The sequence below is a fragment of the Carlito syrichta genome, unplaced genomic scaffold, assembly GCF_000164805.1.
Source record: "Carlito syrichta isolate Samal-C Ts95f unplaced genomic scaffold, Tarsius_syrichta-2.0.1 Scaffold315142, whole genome shotgun sequence".
Classification (NCBI taxonomy): domain Eukaryota; kingdom Metazoa; phylum Chordata; class Mammalia; order Primates; family Tarsiidae; genus Carlito; species Carlito syrichta.
Genome location: NW_007259238.1, coordinates 365415 through 384642, shown reverse-complemented (window position 1 = coordinate 384642; position 19228 = coordinate 365415). Strand labels below are relative to the sequence as shown.

Sequence of the window (19228 nt, the reverse complement as noted above, 5' to 3'; positions counted from 1 at the left end):
CCTAAAGGCGTGGGATTACTTTTTTAAAAATTTGTATTGGGCCAGGTGCAATGTCTCATGCCTATAATCCCAGTACTTTGGGAGGCCGAGGTGAGAAGATTGCTGGAGCCCACGGGTTCAAGACCAGTCTGGGCAACTCGGTGAGACCTCATCTCTAAAACAAATCAAAAGAAAATTAGCCAGGTGTGGCGGCACGTGCCTATAATACCAGCTACTTGGAAGGATAGGCAGAAGGATCGCCTGAACCCAGCAGGTCGAGGCTGTGGTGGCCGTGATTAGCGTACCACTGCATTCCAGCCTGGGCAACAGAGTGAGACTCCAACTCAAAATTTTTTTTAAAAATTTTATATTGAAGTATGTTAAAGCAAATTCCAGATATTAAGCACTGAGAACTTTTAGATCATTACAGTATTCATAAACCAGGCGTGGTGGCACACACCTGAAATACCAGTACTTTGGGAGGTGGAGGTGAGGAATGGATTGCCTGAGCCCATGGGTTCAATACCAGTCTGGGAAACATGGTGAGACCTTGTCTCTACAGTAAATCAAAAAAATTAGCCAGGCATGGTGACGCACATCTGTGGTTCTAGCTACTTGGAAGACTGAGGCAGAAGAATCACCTGAGCCCAGCAGGTCGAGGTTGTGGTGGCTGTGAGTGTGCCACTCCACTCCAGCCTAAGCGCCAGAGTGAGACTCCAGGTCAAAAGATTAGAGGGCCATCTCCAAGTTTCCTTTAAAATCATGTAATGTAAAAACTAGCTTACTGACTTTTCACTGCTAGTCTATTGTTATTTAAGATATCTGAGTCAGGAAGTCATTTAGTTTGTGCTTTAAAGAAATTTCTTTATTTACACCTTCCTAATATTTATCCTAACAAGATCCTGGTTTGAAAGGATCTTTATTTTTCATAAATGATTGAGATAATTCCTAGTCTTACTTAGAGACAGAGGTTCTAACGAGAAAATAAGTGTGGTTTTATGATTTGCATCTTAGTAGAAATAAGGGCTATTTGTTTTAAAAAGCCATTTTTTAGATCTACTTTTTCAATTTAGCTTTTTTATTTGTTTTTGTTTTCAGTTTTTAGGTCTACAGAGGTGATTCTGAGCTGACCATGGTGGATTTTTTATTTATTCTAGAAACAATCTGATTATGTAAATTCTGTTCTGTGGCAAGATTAAGATCTGCTCACTTCATAAAATTCTGACCCTGAAGCTGTCAGGCTGTGCCTGGGAACTGTGTCAGTGCTGATATGCATCTCTGCAGGTCACTCCTAGTGTCTGAAGATTCATCTAGACCAGTTTTAATCTATAGAATGTTAGCATCACATAATATACGTTGCAGTAAACTCTTGGTTTATTTAACCTTTTTCTAAATAACTCTGTTGGTATACTTGCTATTCATATCACTTGCATAGTGCACATACACAATTTGGGATAGGGAAATTCATTTTAGGGTATAGTACCAGCTGTTCTCTTTCAGGCTATGCTGAACTTTAGAGGTGCTTAATAAAAGCATCTCTACAGATGAATTTAGCAAAAAGGGAAAACTTGCTATTTGTTTATGTGAATTTAGGCAGTAGAGACTATTTACCAATGCCAGAAAGATAATTCTTTAATAGATGACTTTTGTGTTTTGTTTTAGAGTCCCAAGAAGCTGATGAACAACTAGTAGCAGAAGTGCTTGAAAAATGTTCATCTGAGGCTTGTTCTAGGCCTTCAGAAAATGAGATATCTCAGCAGGCTGTTCATTCTCACTCAGTCAAGGATTTCAAAGAAGAACCTGAACCTGATATTAGCAAAATTTCAATTGTGAGGCCATTTTCAATAGAAACCAAGAAGTCCACAGATATCCCAGCAGCTTTTGGAACAAAAGCAGCTCATGGCTGCATAACTGCAATCTCAGGCGAGGCTTTGCCCTCCAGCCGGCCAGACATCATCCAGGACAAGGCAATGACAGAAGGCAACATGGGGGTTACTCTTGAGGCTTCCACAGAAGCTGACCTAAAGGCTGGAAATTCCTCTCCAGAACCTGTGGCCAGCAGAAGCAAGCTAAGAAAGCCCAAACCTGTCTCTCTGAGGAAGAAAACAGCTGGAGGAGAGTTCTCAGAAACTGAAACTGCCATGGAGAACACACCTCTTCCCAAAGCATCCTACCAATTCAGTCCTGAAGTATTGGATGAAAACAGAAATCCTTCCTTACTAGGAGATGCCAGGTTCCAGAAATCTTCCCCTGACCTAAAAGAAGCTTCTAGCACTCTCAGTAGTGACACCAATGATTCAGGGGTCGAGCTTGGGGAAGAGTCGAGGAACTCACCTCTCAAACTTGAGTTTGATTTTGTGGATGATGTGGAAAATGTAGAGACCAGGAAAGCTCTTCCAAGGAAACTTGGCAGGAAATCGGGTAACAAACTGATTCCCAAGATACAAAAAGATGGCATCAGTAAGCCAGCAGGTGCAGAACAGCCTACAGATCCAACAGCAAGTGATGTGCCTCTCTCTCAAGTATCTTCTAAGATAGATCCTAGTCAGTGGGGCACCCCCACTTTTAATCCCTTTGGGAGTCACTCTATTCTGCAGAACTCCCCACCTCTCTCCTCTAAGGACTCCTACCACTTTGACCCAGATAACTTTGATGAATCCACGGATCCCTTTAAACCAACTACAACTTTAACAAGCAATGACTTTTGTTCTACCCCTGGTAATCATGTTAATGAAATTTTAGAATCACCCAAGAAGGCAAAGTCGCGTTTAATAACGTGAGTGACAACAGATGCTGAGTATTGTGCTCTGTGTATTTTCTGTGAGTTTGGCAGCTGGCTACTTTGGGTTTTGGTGAACGTAATTTGCTTTTGATTTCCTGTGGGGTAGATAGAAAGCTTATAACTTTATGCTGCAACCTTCACTATTTAGCCTAACTCTTGTGTGGAATCAGAAATACCAGAGGTTTCCTTTTTTAAGTTTGTCTTACTTCTGAATTCTTATTCATTAAGCTCTTTCCCCCTGGATACTTTCTTCATGTTGGAAAAAAAAAAAAGAATATAATAAGATAGGCAGGTAGTGATTTGATGGTTTGCAGAAATCCTGGCTTGGCTTCAGGAATCGGTTTATAGACAAAATTCAAGTGTCCTTGTTGGCTACCATCTTCAGATTCTCTATGGCTAAAACAAATCCAGGCCTAAAAATTACCCATCTAGTGTCAGTAATGTGTGGAAAAGGGTACAAGGGGATCTTGTAGAAGTCTTTTCATTTAAGCAGAAAACTGATTTTTGTTGGAAACCTACCACTGAAAGTTGTTGAGAATTCTTGTTTCCTTGTATAGTTTCTGACTTACCAGCAAGGACATGAATTGCTGGTAAGAATCAAGAATGTTTCAAACAATCAGTTAAATCTGACTAAATTAGATGGTTAGTCTTTTTGTTGTATGCCTTCCCCTCTACCTCCCCCATTTCTCCTGGGAAACGTGGGTGGACTTTTTTCTTTTTTAAGTTATGGGGTACAATTCAGGATTAGGTATACAAGTAGTCATCTTACAGGCAAAGTTTGGGCCTATCTTTGATCCCCACTTTGCCTGGTTTGAGATCACTTACCCTTATTAATGTTATGTGCTCCCCCTGTTTTTTTATAATAGGGTCTCACTGTGTTGCCCAGGCTGATCTTGAACTCCTGGCTTCACGTGATCCTCCCACCATGGTCTCCCAAAGTGCTGGGATCACAGATGTGAGCCACAACATTCAGCCCTGGATGAACTTTTGCAAGGTCCATGGAGTTCTCAGAGTGATCAACTGAGGCCATATTTCAAGTCAAGTTTCATTTGAACTTTTTGCAGGATGACTGTTTCACAAAACTTAAATTGAGTAGATGATAATACAGATATGTCTAACAAGAGTAGTTCTGAGAAATGTATCATTAGGACATTTTGTTGTTGTGCTAACATCATAGAGTTTCCATATACAAACCTAGATGTAGAGCCTCCTACACACTTAGGTTAAATGGTATGGCTTTTTGCTCCTGGACTATGAACCTGTACAGCATGTTACTGTACTGAATATTGTAGGTAATTATAACACAGTAGTATCTGTGTATCTAAACATAGAAAAGGTACAGTAAAAATAAGGTATACAAGATAAAAAGTAACACACCTATATAGGCACTTACCATGAATGGAGCTTACAGGGCTGGAAGTTGCTCTGGGTGAATCAGTGAGTGGGTGGTGAGTGAATATGAAGGCCTAGGACATGACTACACTACTATAGACTTCATAAATAATGTGCATGTAGACTGCACTCAATTTATTAAAAATCTTTTTTTAGTAATTAAACTTAGCTTACTGTAACTTTGTAAACTTCAATTTTTAAAATATTTGACTCTTGTAATAACACTTAAAACACAAAAACATTGTACATCTGCACAAAAGTATTTTCTGATTTTATATTCCTGTTCCATAAGCTTTTTGTATTTAAAATTTTTTTTTGACTTTTTAAACTTATTTTGGTAAAATGAAGACACAAACACACACATTAGTCTAGGCTTCCAGAGTGTCAGGATCATCATCACTAGGCTATAGGAATTGCTCAGCCCCATTATAATCTTATGGGACCACCATCATATCTGTTGTCCACCATTGACTAAAATGTCATCATGTGGCACATGACTGTATATCTTTTTGCAACCCTGTGGCATTTTGCTAAAAATTAGGTACAGAGAAGGACTGATGACTTGGAGAATGAAATATGAAAAGGGAGTATGAAAAGTAGTATATTTGTAATTATCACTATAGATCAATGGGGGACATACTTTTCAGCATTACTATGACTTGAAACTTCAGATGGCATGGTGAATTATAGTAGAAAGGAAAGCAGAGATTTAAAGAGCAGAAGTATCGATTTTAGGACCAAGAATCTCGAACAATATAGGTATCAGTTCTTCAGCAGCCCCAGAATATCCTTCAGAATGTCTGAGGGAAATTAAATGTCATTTGTAGCTTTTAATTTTTTCTTTGATTACATATCAGCAGTTAACTGGTTGTTGAAAAATATTGACGCCGGGCTTGGTGGCTCAGCCTGTAATCCTGCGCCTTTGGGAGGCTGAGGTGTGTGGATTGCCTGAGCCCACGGGTTCGAGACCCGCCTGGGCAGCAAGACCTCATCTCTACAATAAATCAAAAAATCAGCCGGGCGTGATGGCGCATGCCAGTAATTTCGGCTACTTGGAAGGCTGAGGCGGAAGGATCGCCGGAGCCCAGCAGGTCGAGGCTGCGGTGGCCAGGACCGGCCACTGCACTCCAGTCTGGGTGACGGAAAAAAAAAAAAATTATTGACTGGTTATTCTCTTTTGTAGCTTTTTTTTTTTTTGGAGTCTCGCTCTGTTACCCAGGCTGGAGTTCTGTAGCATGCTCACAACCACCATAATCTCGACCTGCTAGGCTCAGGTGATCCTTCCATCTCAGCCTCCCAAGTAGCTGGAACTACAGGTACACACCACCACCACGCATGGAGAATTTTAAAATTTATTTTAGAGACTAAGTTCTCGCCAAGTTGCCCGGGCTAGTCTCAAACCCCTGTACTCAGGCAGTCCTCTCACCTCAATCTCCCAAAATACTGAGATTACAGGTGTGAGCCACCACACCCAGCTTCTCTTATAGCACTTGGAGTACATATTAAGCATGTCACTGCCTTGGTACTTCCTCTCCTAAATATGGGATGCTTCTGTCTCCCAAGGCTGATAAGAAGTCATTTGGAAGCTTCCTGTCAGTTGTATGCAGCAGTTAGATCAGATTAAATCTGGGCTAGAGAGGGAAATTATCTAACATTATGTTCAGTGGCAAGAAACACCCTCTTAAATTCTTCACCCTCACCTGGTAGCATTTTCTTCCTATTGTTTTCGTTGAATGAACTTCTTGATCTAAAATGGTTCTGTGGTGGGTTTTTTGGTTTTATTTTTTATGTTTTACACAGTCAAAACTCTTGACTTCTTTTACAAGAAAGCAGTGCTCGACCTCTTGTGTAACACTGGAATTTTCTTAGCAAATTCCTTTATTCATAGGAAAGGCTGAAAACATGCAGTGGTAGAATCTAGTGGAGAGTTAGGAATTTTGCATGACATTCAGAAAAGAGGCATAAGATTGACTTCTCAGATTCTTTGGTAAAATGGAGACACTATGATATGATTGGCATTTTGCAGACCAAATAAAATAACTTTTTTTTTTTTTTTTTTTTTTTTTGAGTTGGAGTCTCACTCTGTCACCCAGACTGGAGTGCAGTGGCACGCTCTTGGGCACTGCAGCCTCGAACTGTTGGGCTCCGGGTTCCGGCGATCCTTCCGCCTCAGCCTTCCAAGTAGCTAGAACTACAGGCACGTGCTACCACGCCCGGCTAATTTTTTGTATTGTAGAGATGAGGTCTTGCCAAGTTGCCCAGGCGGGTCTCAAACCCGCAGACTCAGGCAGTCCACTTCCCTCGACCTCCCAAAGCACGGGATTACAGGTTGAGCCACCAAGCCCAGCCTAAAATAACTTCTTAGTGATACACACCTATTAAACTTCAGTGATACACACCTATTATAGAGAAAATCAGATATATTTTCAACTATATGTTTATTCATACATTGCCTTCTGTGTGGATAATTAGACATTAAAAAACAAATGCACTCAGCAGTAAAATACTATTTTTATATAATTACAAATATTTGGAAGTTTACTTTTTATCTATACATTCTATTTATTTATTTATTGAGTCAGAATCTCACTCTGTCGCCCAGGCTGGAGTGGAGTGGCATGCTTAAAACTCCTGCAGCTTCAACCTGCTGGGCTCAGGCAATCCTTCCACCCCAGCCTTCCAAGTGGGTGACCTACAGGTGTATGTCACCATTCCTGGCTAATCTTTTGGATTTATTGTAAAGACAGGGTCTTGCTATGTTGTCCAGGCTGGTCTTGAACCTCTGAGCTCAGGCAATTCTTTTGCCTCTGCCTTCCGAAGTGCTGGGATTATAGATGTGAGCCACCATGCTGGTCTATCTATATATTTGAATTTGTGGCATTTCTGAGTGTTTCTGCCACTCTGTTACTCCATTATAGTTGAGGTCTTGTTAATCATCCACTCACCAGTGATAACATTCATAAATATGACATTTTAAATTTGTATCTCACCTCATAGAAAGAACTGTGCAGCTTTTACATCTATCAGACTAGAGATAAATAATCCAGTCTTTACATAATTTTTTTCTCCATCTGTCTGTCTCTTTCTTGTCTCTAATTTTGTTGGTGCATCAGGACTACTGAACAAGTGAAATTTCTCTGTTTTCTGTTGTAAGTACTCCTGCTGTTTCTGTTTGTCCCTGGGACTGTTGGCAGTTTCCTCTTCCTCTCCCACCCACACCCAACCTCTCCATAGCATGTTGGCTTCTATTTCTGAGTTTGATCTTCTGTTGATTTTTGCATTTCTTCTGCCACTTCATAAGTCAGCTTAGCCTTGCAATTGTCTGTACCTGAAGGAATGGGGATCAGCCTTCCCACTTTAGGTGCAAGAGCTTGCACTTCCTGGCTTGGCAGGTATCATGTGGTGCTTTGACAACATCAGGAGCTGGCTTGACCCTAAGACCATCACAGCAGTGGTTTGAGGAACTGTTCTGCTATTTAATATTGGAAACTTTTGGCTTTTTTGATAGGATATGACTGTGGGCTTGGAGCAGGGAGTACTTTTTATTGAGTCACCTAAACTTGAGTTTGGTGGGAGAGAATGGCACTTAGTAAGAAGATAGGAAAAGAAGACTATGAGTAGTGATCATGCACATTCTGGTAATGTATGTGCTTGATTTTTTTTTTTTTTCACAAGAAAAAAATGTTGCAATAGTTTTTTAAAAATCTACAGTGGCGTTTTCATTAGAAATTTCGAGTTCATTGAAACAAAACAGAATCTGAATTAGTCCTGTGATAATGAGTTGTGTGCTAGTTTAAAAATAACAGGTGGTCCAAGCTTTCCCCGTTTTCAGGTTTTGCATAGTACACAGTGTTCATCTTTCATCTTACTATTTAACAGGAATGGCAACAGTTTACTCAGATATTTTAATTTTTATGCTTTCTGTTGACCACAGTTCTTCTCTGTTAGCTGGAGCTATCTTATGAGACTTCTGTGGCTTTTAGTGCAATAAAGAACTTTTAAAGAAATTGGTCCAGTGTGATGATTTTTCTAATGAACGTCAAAGCCCAGCGAATGAGGATCAAAGGAACCGAATTTCTCTAGATGCTAAGCCTCTACCGTCTGAAAGACTTTTGGTGGTGTGTAATTTAAAAATATAGACATCAGAGTACTGGTCTTAGACAACCCACAGAAGCAAGTGAGGGAGTCTTTTCAGAGAATGAGCCCCGCTGTAGTTCTTTGCTTACCCTGTCTCTTGGGACGATTCAGAGGCACAGAAGGTGTCTCTGACTTGTATGTTGATGTATGATCTGTGTGGTGCTGTTTGCTTTGGCTTCTATCTGCACACACTGCTCTCTGCTCCATCTCATACCTTGAAAGTTGTCAATGTGATCCCAAATGGGCTTGTTTGTGCTTCTTTTTCCAGGAGTGGCTGTAAGGTGAAGAAATATGAAACTCAGTCTCTTGCTTTGGATGCATGTTCTCAGGTAAGTCTGTGACCACCACCAGAATAACTCTTACACCAGTGGTCTCCCAACTGGAGTTTGTAGCTCCCTGGAGGTGGTTCACGAAGACTTTGGGTGTCTGAGTACTCAGCTTTAAGAAACCTCTTAATTTCTAGATCTTTAACATCCTAAAATCATCTGAGAAGGCCTCTGAAGGCAAGGGAACCCTTTCACAATGTCCCTTTTCTGTTTGTGTGTGTATGTGTGTGTGTGTGTGTGTGTGTATAAAATTCCCACTCTAAATCTTACAAAGATACATCATCACAGGGTGTGAAAACCTCCAGGGCACCAAACAAAGGTAACATTTGAAATACTGGTGTAAGGTCTAAGAAGGTGATTGACTTTAACAACTGGATAATATACATTTTGATTTCCAATTCATTGCTTTCTATAAGATAGGAGGACCTGTGTTGTCTGCTGATAGATCATTAAAAATAATTTTTGGTGATAGAATTTTTTAACATTTAACTTGAAAAGGGGTTCAAAGAATTGAGACATTACCAATACATAGCTTCCTTCTATGTCATCTATTATTTATGTAAATTTTCCTAATTATTACAATTATAAAAGTAGAAGCTAGGAGCCGGACTCGGCGGCTCAGCCTATAATCCCGCACCTTTGGGAGGCTGAGGTGAGTGGATTGCCTGAGCCCACGGGTTCGAGACCCGCCTGGGCAGCGAGACTTCATCTCTACAATAAATCAAAAATCAGCCGGGCATGGTAGCGCTCGCCTGTAATTCCGGCTACTCAGAAAGCTGAGGTGGAAGGATCGCCAGAGCCCAGCGGGTCGAGGCTGCGGTGGCTGGGAGCGGCCACTGCTCTCCAGTCTGGGCAACGGAGTGAGACTCCAACTCAAAAAAAAAAAAAAGTGGAAACTAGGAATAAAATAGATGCTGATTCTATCAGTAAGTAATATCTGTCCATGACTGAATGAATTAATTGGGAAACACAAAAACCCCAAAATTCAGGCCTTTCTTACTGCAACAAGATCCTTTTTTGCTTTTAAAACTTTATTTCCATAAAGTATGTTTACAGAAATACAGAAATACACTCACCTTGTTTAATAGAATGCAATTTAAGTTTAGCTTATCCTATACAGTTTGGGCCTGAAACTTGATACGTGGTATAAGATGTAAGAAAGAGGAGGAGAGATCTTCACTGAGTTATTCTTCATCTATTACAAATGTATAAAAGACCCTCCCTCAAAATTTGCTAAAGTAGGCAGCAAGAATATGAGAAATTTACCTTTGGGTTTTTTTTTTTTTTTGAGTTGGAGTCTCACTCTGTCACCCAGGCTGGAGTGCAGTGGCACACTCATGGCCACCCCAGTGTTGCTGGGCTCTGGCAGGCGATCTTTCTGCTTCAGCCTTCCAGGTAGCCAGAACTACAGGTGCGTGCTACCACGTCCAGCTGATTTATTGTAGAGATGAGGTCTTGCCAAGTTGCCTGGGCTAGTCTCGAACCCATTGGCTCAGGCAATCCAGTCATCTTGGCCTCCCAAAGTACTGGGATTACAGACTGAGCCACCAAGCCTGGCCTTACCTTTGGTTTTCTTTAAAAAATGAAAACCTGTGTGTGAAAATGAAAACCTGTGTGTCGCATTGTAAAAATTTTAAGAATTGTTGCAACAAAAATAATTGGTATAAAAATTTACTTTTGTGTTTGATAATACTTATTAAAACTTGCAATATTTTAAAAATAAATTGTGCATTAGTAAATGTAATAATAACTCCAGAAGAAAATTTTAACACTTTGAGACTTATGGTCAAAGAAAAATTTAAAAAAATTTAAAAAAAAAAGAAATAGGATAGAGAGATCTTAAAAAGACTTTCAATTACACAGTGTTTTTCATTGGGATAATAATTACTTGATGGAAGTAGAGTGAAAATACAAATTTAGAGAAGAAAAAGAATAATGTAAATTTCATTTCTGATTAATAAAGGACTTGTTCATATAGTTTTAAAATGAGTCATACAGTGTCAGAGCACTAGAGTAACTAGATTGCATTATGCAAGTTCAGTATTTAGACTATGCCAAGTATTACATCTCACAATGCTTTAAACTTATATGTAAATTAAAAATAAAATGAGGTATGCAATTTTTTTTTAAATTAGGAGGTATGTAAGCAAAAAAAAAATTTTTTGCTTACATACCTCCTAATTTAAAAAAAACCACTGTCGTGGATCACTCCAACTGCTTGCTTACAAATTTAGGCTAGAAAACCTCAGTTTTTCAAACCTCAAACTCAAATTACAGAAACTAGTTTCAAAAAAACAGCACCTTGTGATTGAAAGACTCAACTTCTTCCTTGCTTTATACCCAGATCTGTGGTTAACTCTGTTAGATATTTGTATGGGATTGTGGATGCTTTCCTCCGTTTCTGAGGTGTCACGTCCCCCATTGTTTGCCCTCCTAACCCATTGTTTGCCCTCCTAAAAGGTATCATCTTCTCTGTTTCATTTCCCAGGATGAAGGAGCAGTGATCTCTCAGATTTCAGACATTTCTAATAGGGATGGCCATGCTACCGATGAGGAGAAACTGGCGTCCACATCATGTGGTCAGAAACCAGCTGGGGCCGAGGTGAAAGGTGAGCCAGAGGAAGACCTGGAGTACTTTGAATGTTCCAATGTTCCTGTGTCTACCATAAATCATACGTTTTCATCCTCAGAAGCAGGTATGGAAGTATATCTTCATCTTTCTAATGTACATAAGCATAGACATGCCTGAAAGCTTAATAAAGCAGGGGATGCCTTTAAAGAGATTGAAGAATTGGATAACTTGAAGGATAGATTTATGATACAGATCTACACTTTGCTCCTTTACCTAGAAAAGAGACACCAAAAAAGTGTGCTTATTGAAGTACTAAGAACATACAGATACATGTGGCAGGATATACAGGAGACACTGATATATGAAATTGTCCTTATATTTTATGTCAATATGGTCTTATCTTAAAGTATAATCGTATGTTAGTCCACCTCTGTGACTGTAAAGGAATAACTGAGGCTGGGTAATTTATAAAGAAAAGAGTTTTATTTGATTCACAGTTCTACAGGCTATACAAGAAGCATGGCACCAGCATCTGCTCCTGGTGAGGGACTCAGAAAGCTTCCAATCATGGCACAAGGTGAAGGCATGTCACATGGTGAGAGAGGGAAAAAGGAAGAGACAGGGAAGGAAGGTGCCAGTCTCTTTCTAACAACCAGCTTTCACGGGAACTATTAGAGCAAGAAGTCACCCATTACCACACCAAGCTATTCATAAGGAATCCACCTGGTGACCTAAACACCCCCATTAGGCCCCATCTCCATCGCTGGGGATCACATTTCAACCTGAGATTTGGAGGGGACAAACATTCAAAGTATATCAAGTGACTTATAAATATGTCACACATTTGACTTTTTTGTGTGATAATTCTGCTCATTGTTTAACTTACAGAAAATATAACTATATAATAACTAACTTATAGTGCCTTACCAAATGTAGGCATTGTTCTAAGTGCTTTGCATATATTAACTCATTGCTTCTCACTAGGTGTTACTCTTCTCTCCATTCTTCAGAGAAATGAAGTAAGGCACAGAAGTTAAGTAACTTGACCAGTTACTTAGCTAGTGTAGGAGAGAAAAGCGATAACTTTTTCCTTACATTGCAAGATTCATGGCGGAGACCTCTATAACAAGGCAGAACAATAAGAGAAAAGCATACGAGTTTGTTTGATATAAGTGTTATATGACATGAATGCCTCCAGAAGTGAAAACCCCAAAGAAACAAGGACAACTGTATTTTTTTTTTTTTTTTTTTAGTTGGAGTCTCACTCTGTTGCCCAGGCTGGAAAGCAGTGGCACTCTCACGGGGCCACTGCAGCCTCAACCTGCTGGGCTCAGGTGATCCTTCCACCTCAGCCTTCTAAGTAGCTGAAACTACAGGCACATACTACCACACCCAACCAATTTTGTGATTTATTGTAGAGACAAGGTTTCACCAAATTGCCCAGTCTGGTCTCGAACCCCTGGCTCAGACAGTCCTCTCACCTCCACCTCCCAAAGTGCTGAGATTATAGGCGTGAGCCATCAAACTATATTTTTATAGTCACACTGAAGTACGATTGGAGGACAAAAGTTCTGATCTAATGGCAATATAAATTGGAGGAATTTAGCAAGACCTGTTTGTTCAGATTCCTCTTGATGCTTTTGAGGATAAGGACCTTCTTTTTCTTTAAGTACAGGGTGGAGTCCCCTGTGATGAGGGTCTTTTGACCTATTTTCAGGGAGAAGTCAGAGGATTCCTTTATGTCCTGCTTCAAGGGAAAGGACAGGAGAAGGCAGAGAGGCCTTCCCACTCCTGCTGTTTTCTCAAATGCCAGGGTGCCATATTTTGGAGTTTTATATTCTGAACCCTGTCACTAGTAAATGGTGACTAGATTCAGACCTAAGTAGTGTGGTTCAATGGTCTTTTAACCACAGTGCTAAAGTGTATGAACAGGTTATTTTCATTACACTATGAATTTTCCTGTCACAGATGTAGGTTGAAATTGACCAATGCACTGCAAAATCCTTTGTAACATTGAAGAACCTAGACTAATCTAGGGTGAAGCCTCTTTGTTGGACTCTTCAGATCATTTTAGAGCTAAAGTCTTCTAGATCCCAAATTGAATCTGTGACTTTAAACTTTGCTTATGAAAAATTTAGAGTCATGTTCCTGACTTCATGAAACAATGTTAAAATACTGAGATCATCTTAAGCAAATGTATTTTGTTGTTGTGGTTTTATTTATTTTAGTTTTGGTGAGAATTCACTACATAAGGAAATTGCATGCAGTTGAAGTTTGAGCTTCTAGCTGGTCCTCTCACCCTCTGAGAGTGAACCAAGTACCCAATGTGTTGCCAGGTATCCTCCTACCTCCTGTCTCACTCCCTCCCCTCGCAGTGTCCTGCGTCTGCTGATCCCACCCTTGTGCTTGTGTGACCAGTGATCAGGGCCCACTTATGAGTGAGAACATGCAGTATTCAGTTCTTTGTTTCTGTGACGGTCACTTTTCTGTTTAAATAATTAGCTATCGACTGAAATAGTAATTAGTGCTACATAGAGGATTGTAGCTGCATCACGTAGTATGATGACCTCCAGTTATATTCATGTTACTGCAAAGACCATGATTTTGTTCTTCTTTATGGCAAGCAACATAATTTGTGGGCGTTATGCTTAGAATTTTAAAAGTCATGATCTACCATCAAACCAGGGAAGCAGGTAAAGTCAGGACTTTGAGCTGGTTATTCCCCTCGGCTTCCCCCCATCCCTAGGTCTCAGTCTCGAGTCTATAAAATAAATGTGCCAGGCATTGTGCCTGATTTCTTCTAAGGCTGCTTTCTATGCTGACATCTTTCCCAAAGGCCTTGTTCATCATTTTCCTTGAAACTCCTTACTCCAGTTACTTTTGAATATTAATCCTGAGTATTCTTACACCTGAATTCATTTCTTCTATTTGAAATATCTTTCTTTGCCACCCCCTACACAAATCCTGCCCATCCTTTGAGGTCTATCCCGCAGGCTGTATGCTCCCACCACATTTCTTCTTACCCTTTCTGTTCCACTCACCTAGCACAGTGTATTAATTATGGAAGCGTAACTATTACAAACCTGCTGCTTATAATAGGGACTGTGAGAGGGTCATCCTTGAATTGCCTCTGATACAAGTACAAGGTAAATATTTGTTGAATTTATTCTTCACTATAGAAAATTTCTTCACCAAAAATTTATATAGAGATTCAAGGCTGTATTAGATGCAGTGCTGTCCTCAAGGTTGGTTAGTAAACAGGAGGCAGGCAGAACAGATTTAAACAAGCTGTTACACTGTAACTGCTGAGCTGCATCACAGGCGGAAGCTGTGATCCTTGGGTGGGGGTGGGGTGGAGGCTAGTGGGGTGTTACGTGAATCAGAGACTATTTCCTGGAGAGAGTTGTCCCAGAGCTGGGTCTTGATGGATATATATGTAGATGTTCTCCAGGAAACAGACTCTCAAACAGCGATGGAAGGGAACCTGCCATGTTGGTAAAATGCCCAGTAGTTTTCTGTGAGTACCGGGCAAGTGGGAAGTGAGGTCTTACTGTGAATTTTAGGCTTGAGCCTGTGAGGGATGGGTGGTAAGGAAGTTTTTTGAGTCAGAGGAGTGATGGCCACTTTTGTGTTTAAATAATTAGCTGTCACCTGAAATAGTAATTAGTGCTACATAGAGGATTATAGCTTAAAATGTTGTGTGCTTTTCTGTATTTTTACATTTTCTTCAATGACTGCATATTCTGGTTATTTTATTATTATTTTTTATGACAGGGTCTCACTCTGTTGCCCAGACAGGAGTGCAGTGGCACCGTCTGAGCTCACTTCAGCCTCAGTCTCTTGGGTTCAGGTGATCCTCCCATCTCAGCCTCCCCAGTAGCTGGGACTATAAGTGTGCACCACTATGCCTGGCTGATTTTTCTATTTTTTGTAGAACTCAGGACTCACAGTGTTGCCCAGGCTGCTCTCAAACTCTTGGGCTCAAGTAATTCTCCCACCTTGACCTCCCAAAGTGCTGGGATTACAGGTGTGAGCCATCATGCCCGCCGTATTCTGGTTTGTTTGTTTCTTCTGAGTAGCAGTCTCACTCTATCACCCAGCGACCCACTGCAGCCTCTGTCTACCTCAGTCTCCTAAGTAGCTGGAACCACAGGAGTGCACCACCACACCCAGCTAATTTTTTTCATTTATTGTAGAGACGAAATCTTGCCAAGTTGCCCAAACTGGTCTCGAATCCCTGGACTCAGGCAGTCCTCTCGCCTCTGCCTCCCAAAGTGCTGAGATTACAGGCATAAGCTACCATGCTCGACCATATTCTGGTTATTTTAAATATCACCTTCCACTCTAGTAGACTAGGAGGTAGACCTGAGACAAGGAAACCAGTTTGAAGGGTGTGGAGAATTAATTTAGTTTTGCAGTCTTGAATTTAAAGATTATCATATTATATGCTGCATTAATTAGATTGAGGGTACCATTCTTGGCTGCAATTTAATTTCACTCAGACTTGATAATAAAAAAAAGCATTTAGTATCTTCTGAAATAGTCCCAATTTATTTTCCAAACTCTTAATGGACACAAGAGGGCAGTCTTGCTGTTCTTTCTGCCTGAAAGTTGACAGCTAATGACTGACCGTGCAATTTTCTTTCTTCTGAATTTTGTAGACTTTTAACACTAAACTGCATAGTGCTCAACAGAACGCCTGTACTCCTTTGAAAATCTTGAAATGCTGTTCATGTATTTGTGGTCATTGGGCCTGCACTGGGGTTTCCAGGAGTCTTTCACCCTATAGGGAGAAAGGAACCAACTTCGAGAGATTCCTATAAAAATGACTTTCTGTGTTCTAGGAATAGAAAAAGAGACAAGCCAGAAGATGGAAGAAGATGGGTCTGCTGCACTTGTAAGTTCCTGCATGTGGATGGACGGGTGGAGCTCAGCTTCCTTTTAGTATGTCTTGAAGCCCAGTCCATGTGAATTCATTAAATTCTAGTCAGGGTTACATGGTGAGGCACAGCTTCTACATTTGAGGCACCCATAGACTATGTGTGTTCTATCCTATAGCCACTAGCCACATGTGGCTGCTGAGCACTTGAACTGTAGCTGGTCTGAATTGAGGTGTTGATATGTGTAACATACAACCAGCTTTTGAAGACTTAGTATAAATAAAGAACATAAAATATTTCCATAATTTCTTACGACTGTATGTCGAGATGATAATATTTGGATATATTGGGATCGCTAAACTATCTTAAAATTAATCTTGTTTCTTTTTACTTTTGTCACTTGTGTGTGTGTGTGTGTGTGTGTGTGTGTGTGTGTGTGTGTGTCGGAGTCTCACTCTGTCGCCCAGGCTGGAGTGCAGTGGCACTCCCACGGCCATCGCAGCCTTGACCTGCTGCATTCAGGTGATCCTTCCACCTCAGCCTTCCAGGTAGCTGGAGCTACAGGCGCATGCCACCATATCCAGCTAATTTTTTGGTTTATTGTAGAGACGAGGTTTCATCAAGTTGCCCAGACTGGTCTCAAACCCCTGGACTCAGGCAATTCTCTCATCTCTGCCTCTCAAAGTACTGGGATTATAGGCGTGAGCCACCGCACCCGGCTTCTTTTTACTTTTGTATTGTAACTACTAAAAAATTTAAAATTACATGTGGCTTCTAGCATATTTCTGTTGACAGAACTGGTAGTAGATACAGGATGGAAACCAGCAACACTGTATGGCAAGTGTTATCATAGAATGTACTCCAGGGCTTGTAGGGCTAGGTAGAAGGTTGAATCTCAGCTAATTCAAAATGAATCTTTTTTTAAATCCAAATTTCAAAACAAATTATTTATTTATTTGTTTGTTTGTTTCTTTATTTTTGGCTGGACTCAGGTGATCCTTCCGCTTCAGCCTTCCAAGTAGCAGAAACTACATACAGTCACATGCCACTATACCCAGCTAATTTTTTGATTTATTGTAGAGATGATGTCTAGCCAAGTTGCCCATGCTGGTCTTGAACCCCTGGGCTCAGGTAATCCTCTTGCTTCCACTTCCCAAAGTGCTGGGATTGTGGGTGTGAACCACCACGCCTGGCAAATTTTTCATTTTCAACTTGTTTTGGACATTCCAAATAGTACAAAGAATTCCTATGCCAGGTGCGATGGCTCATGCCTGTTTAAAAAAAAAAAAAAAGCCTGTATATCTTTTACCCATATATTCCTCAAATTTTACATAATCATAGGACATTTATCAAAATCACTAGTACACTTAACACCAGTACAGTACTATTATCTAATAGATAAATCTTATTCAATTATTCCACTGATGTCCTTTCTCTCTGGTGTCATATAAATTTATTTTCAAATCAAAGTGAAGTGTTTCAGATGAGATCAGGCATGTTCTGGGTAGAATGGCCATAGACAAGGTGAAGTGTTTCAATGACAACTTCACCTGCTCCCACAGCACCCACCACCTCCTGCGTCCTCCAGGTGCTCAGATTTCCTAAAACCAGCCCAGACTTGTCTCACGCTGTGACATATCACAACATATATACTTACACATTTATAAAGCAAATTAAACAAAACAAGTAGCTGCCTTCATGTGATTCAGAGGCTAGGGGAAGGAGTAGCCTGTGGAAATTTAGGCAGGGAGTCAGAAGGAAGAACATAGGGGATCAGGAGCATTGCCTCACAAGGGCCTACACAATAATGTGTTTCCACACAGAATCACTTTTGCCTGGAAATCCATTTGATCTCAACATTCTTCAGAGCCAGGTCATCTAATCTCAGCACTGCCCTCTTGGGGCTTAAGTCTCAGTTTCCTCATCTGTGAAAGGGAGTGACACCTGCTCTCTGTGTTTACAAGAGGATGAAACTCCACACTACACACCAGAACAGCCTGGTTGTGCACTTTTGAAGTTTTTCAAGTACTGTAGGAGCTCTTACTAGTGTTTTCAGTATGTAAAAACAGCAGAGGGATGACTGAAGAAGGGTGTTTTGAATGGACAACATGCTGGTCTCCATGGCTACAGATAACAGGTACTTGACCCAGTTCTTGAAACCACTGTTTAAACTTTCTGATTCCTTCCTTTTTCATCAACAAAATGCTCAGCAACCATTCGCCTCACCAGAGTGGTTGTGAGGATAAGATGAAATGATAATGTGAGCGAGTCAAGCTGTCAAGTGCTAGGCTGCTATGGGGTGGTGTGGCGTTGGACAGGCACAAGGTGGGGAAGAGTGAAAAGGAGTATGGAGAGTACAAGTCTCCAGAGCCAGCCATGGAGGACGTAGCCTGTGCTGTGACCTTTCAAGAGTAACTCCATCTGAAATTCCTGACGTAAAAAACTTCTACTTCTTTAGAATGGTGAATAAACATTGTATAATGAAATATCAAGATCGGGCGTGGTGACTCAAGCCTGTAATCCCAGCACTTTGGAAAGCCAAGGCAAGAGGATTGCCTGAGTCCAGAGGTTCAAGACCAGCCTGGGCAACTTGGTGAGACCATGTCTCTACAATAAATCAAAAAATTAGCCAGGCGTACTGGCGCACATCTGTAGTTCCAGCTACTTGGAAGGCTGAGGTGGAAGGATCGCCAGAGCCCAGCAGGCCGAGGCTACAGTGGCTGTGAGAATGCCATCCAGCCTGGGTGACAGTGAGACTCCAACTAAAGAAAAACTATCAATAAGCAAAACATTGAATAAAGAAATTTGTTGATTCCAGCACTTACTCTTTAAAGCCTCCCTGTGTTGGTCTGAAGTTCATGTTGCAGTCTCATGCCTAGTGGTAGTGGTGGTTGGGACAAAATATTAAGACCAGGATCCAGTCAATGGGGGAGATTAAGTCTCATCTTGCTTTTCAGCTGTTGGTCTGCAGCATTTTTCACTTAGAGTCAATTTATGGTTTTTTGGTTTTTTTAGAAGTCTTACATTTTTTAAAAATTGCGTTCATTTGGCTTTTCCAAGCATGTTTCTGTTAGGGAAATGACAGGGGCTGGGACTGCTCCAGTGATTTTTTTTTTTTTTTTGAGTTGGAGTCTTACTCTGTCACCCAGACTGGAGTGCA

At 40.7% G+C, this 19228-nt stretch overlaps 1 protein-coding gene across 6 annotated transcripts in view; it reads left to right on the top strand.

Annotated features, from left to right (window-relative positions):
* TACC1 (transforming acidic coiled-coil containing protein 1) overlaps positions 1-19228 on the top strand; it is a 67725-nt gene that overhangs the window by 30957 nt on the left and 17540 nt on the right. For 2 of the 6 annotated variants that reach the window (XM_008072355.1, XM_021706098.1), the window contains 5 exons: positions 1642-2755; positions 7267-7302; positions 8559-8619; positions 11105-11312; positions 16033-16085. In XM_008072355.1, the coding sequence (XP_008070546.1) occupies positions 1642-2755; positions 7267-7302; positions 8559-8619; positions 11105-11312; positions 16033-16085 (1472 nt within the window). The remainder of the gene's footprint in view (positions 1-1641; positions 2756-7266; positions 7303-8558; positions 8620-11104; positions 11313-16032; positions 16086-19228) is intronic. The other 4 variants (XM_008072357.1, XM_008072356.1, XM_008072358.1 and 1 more) reach the window with 4 other exon arrangements.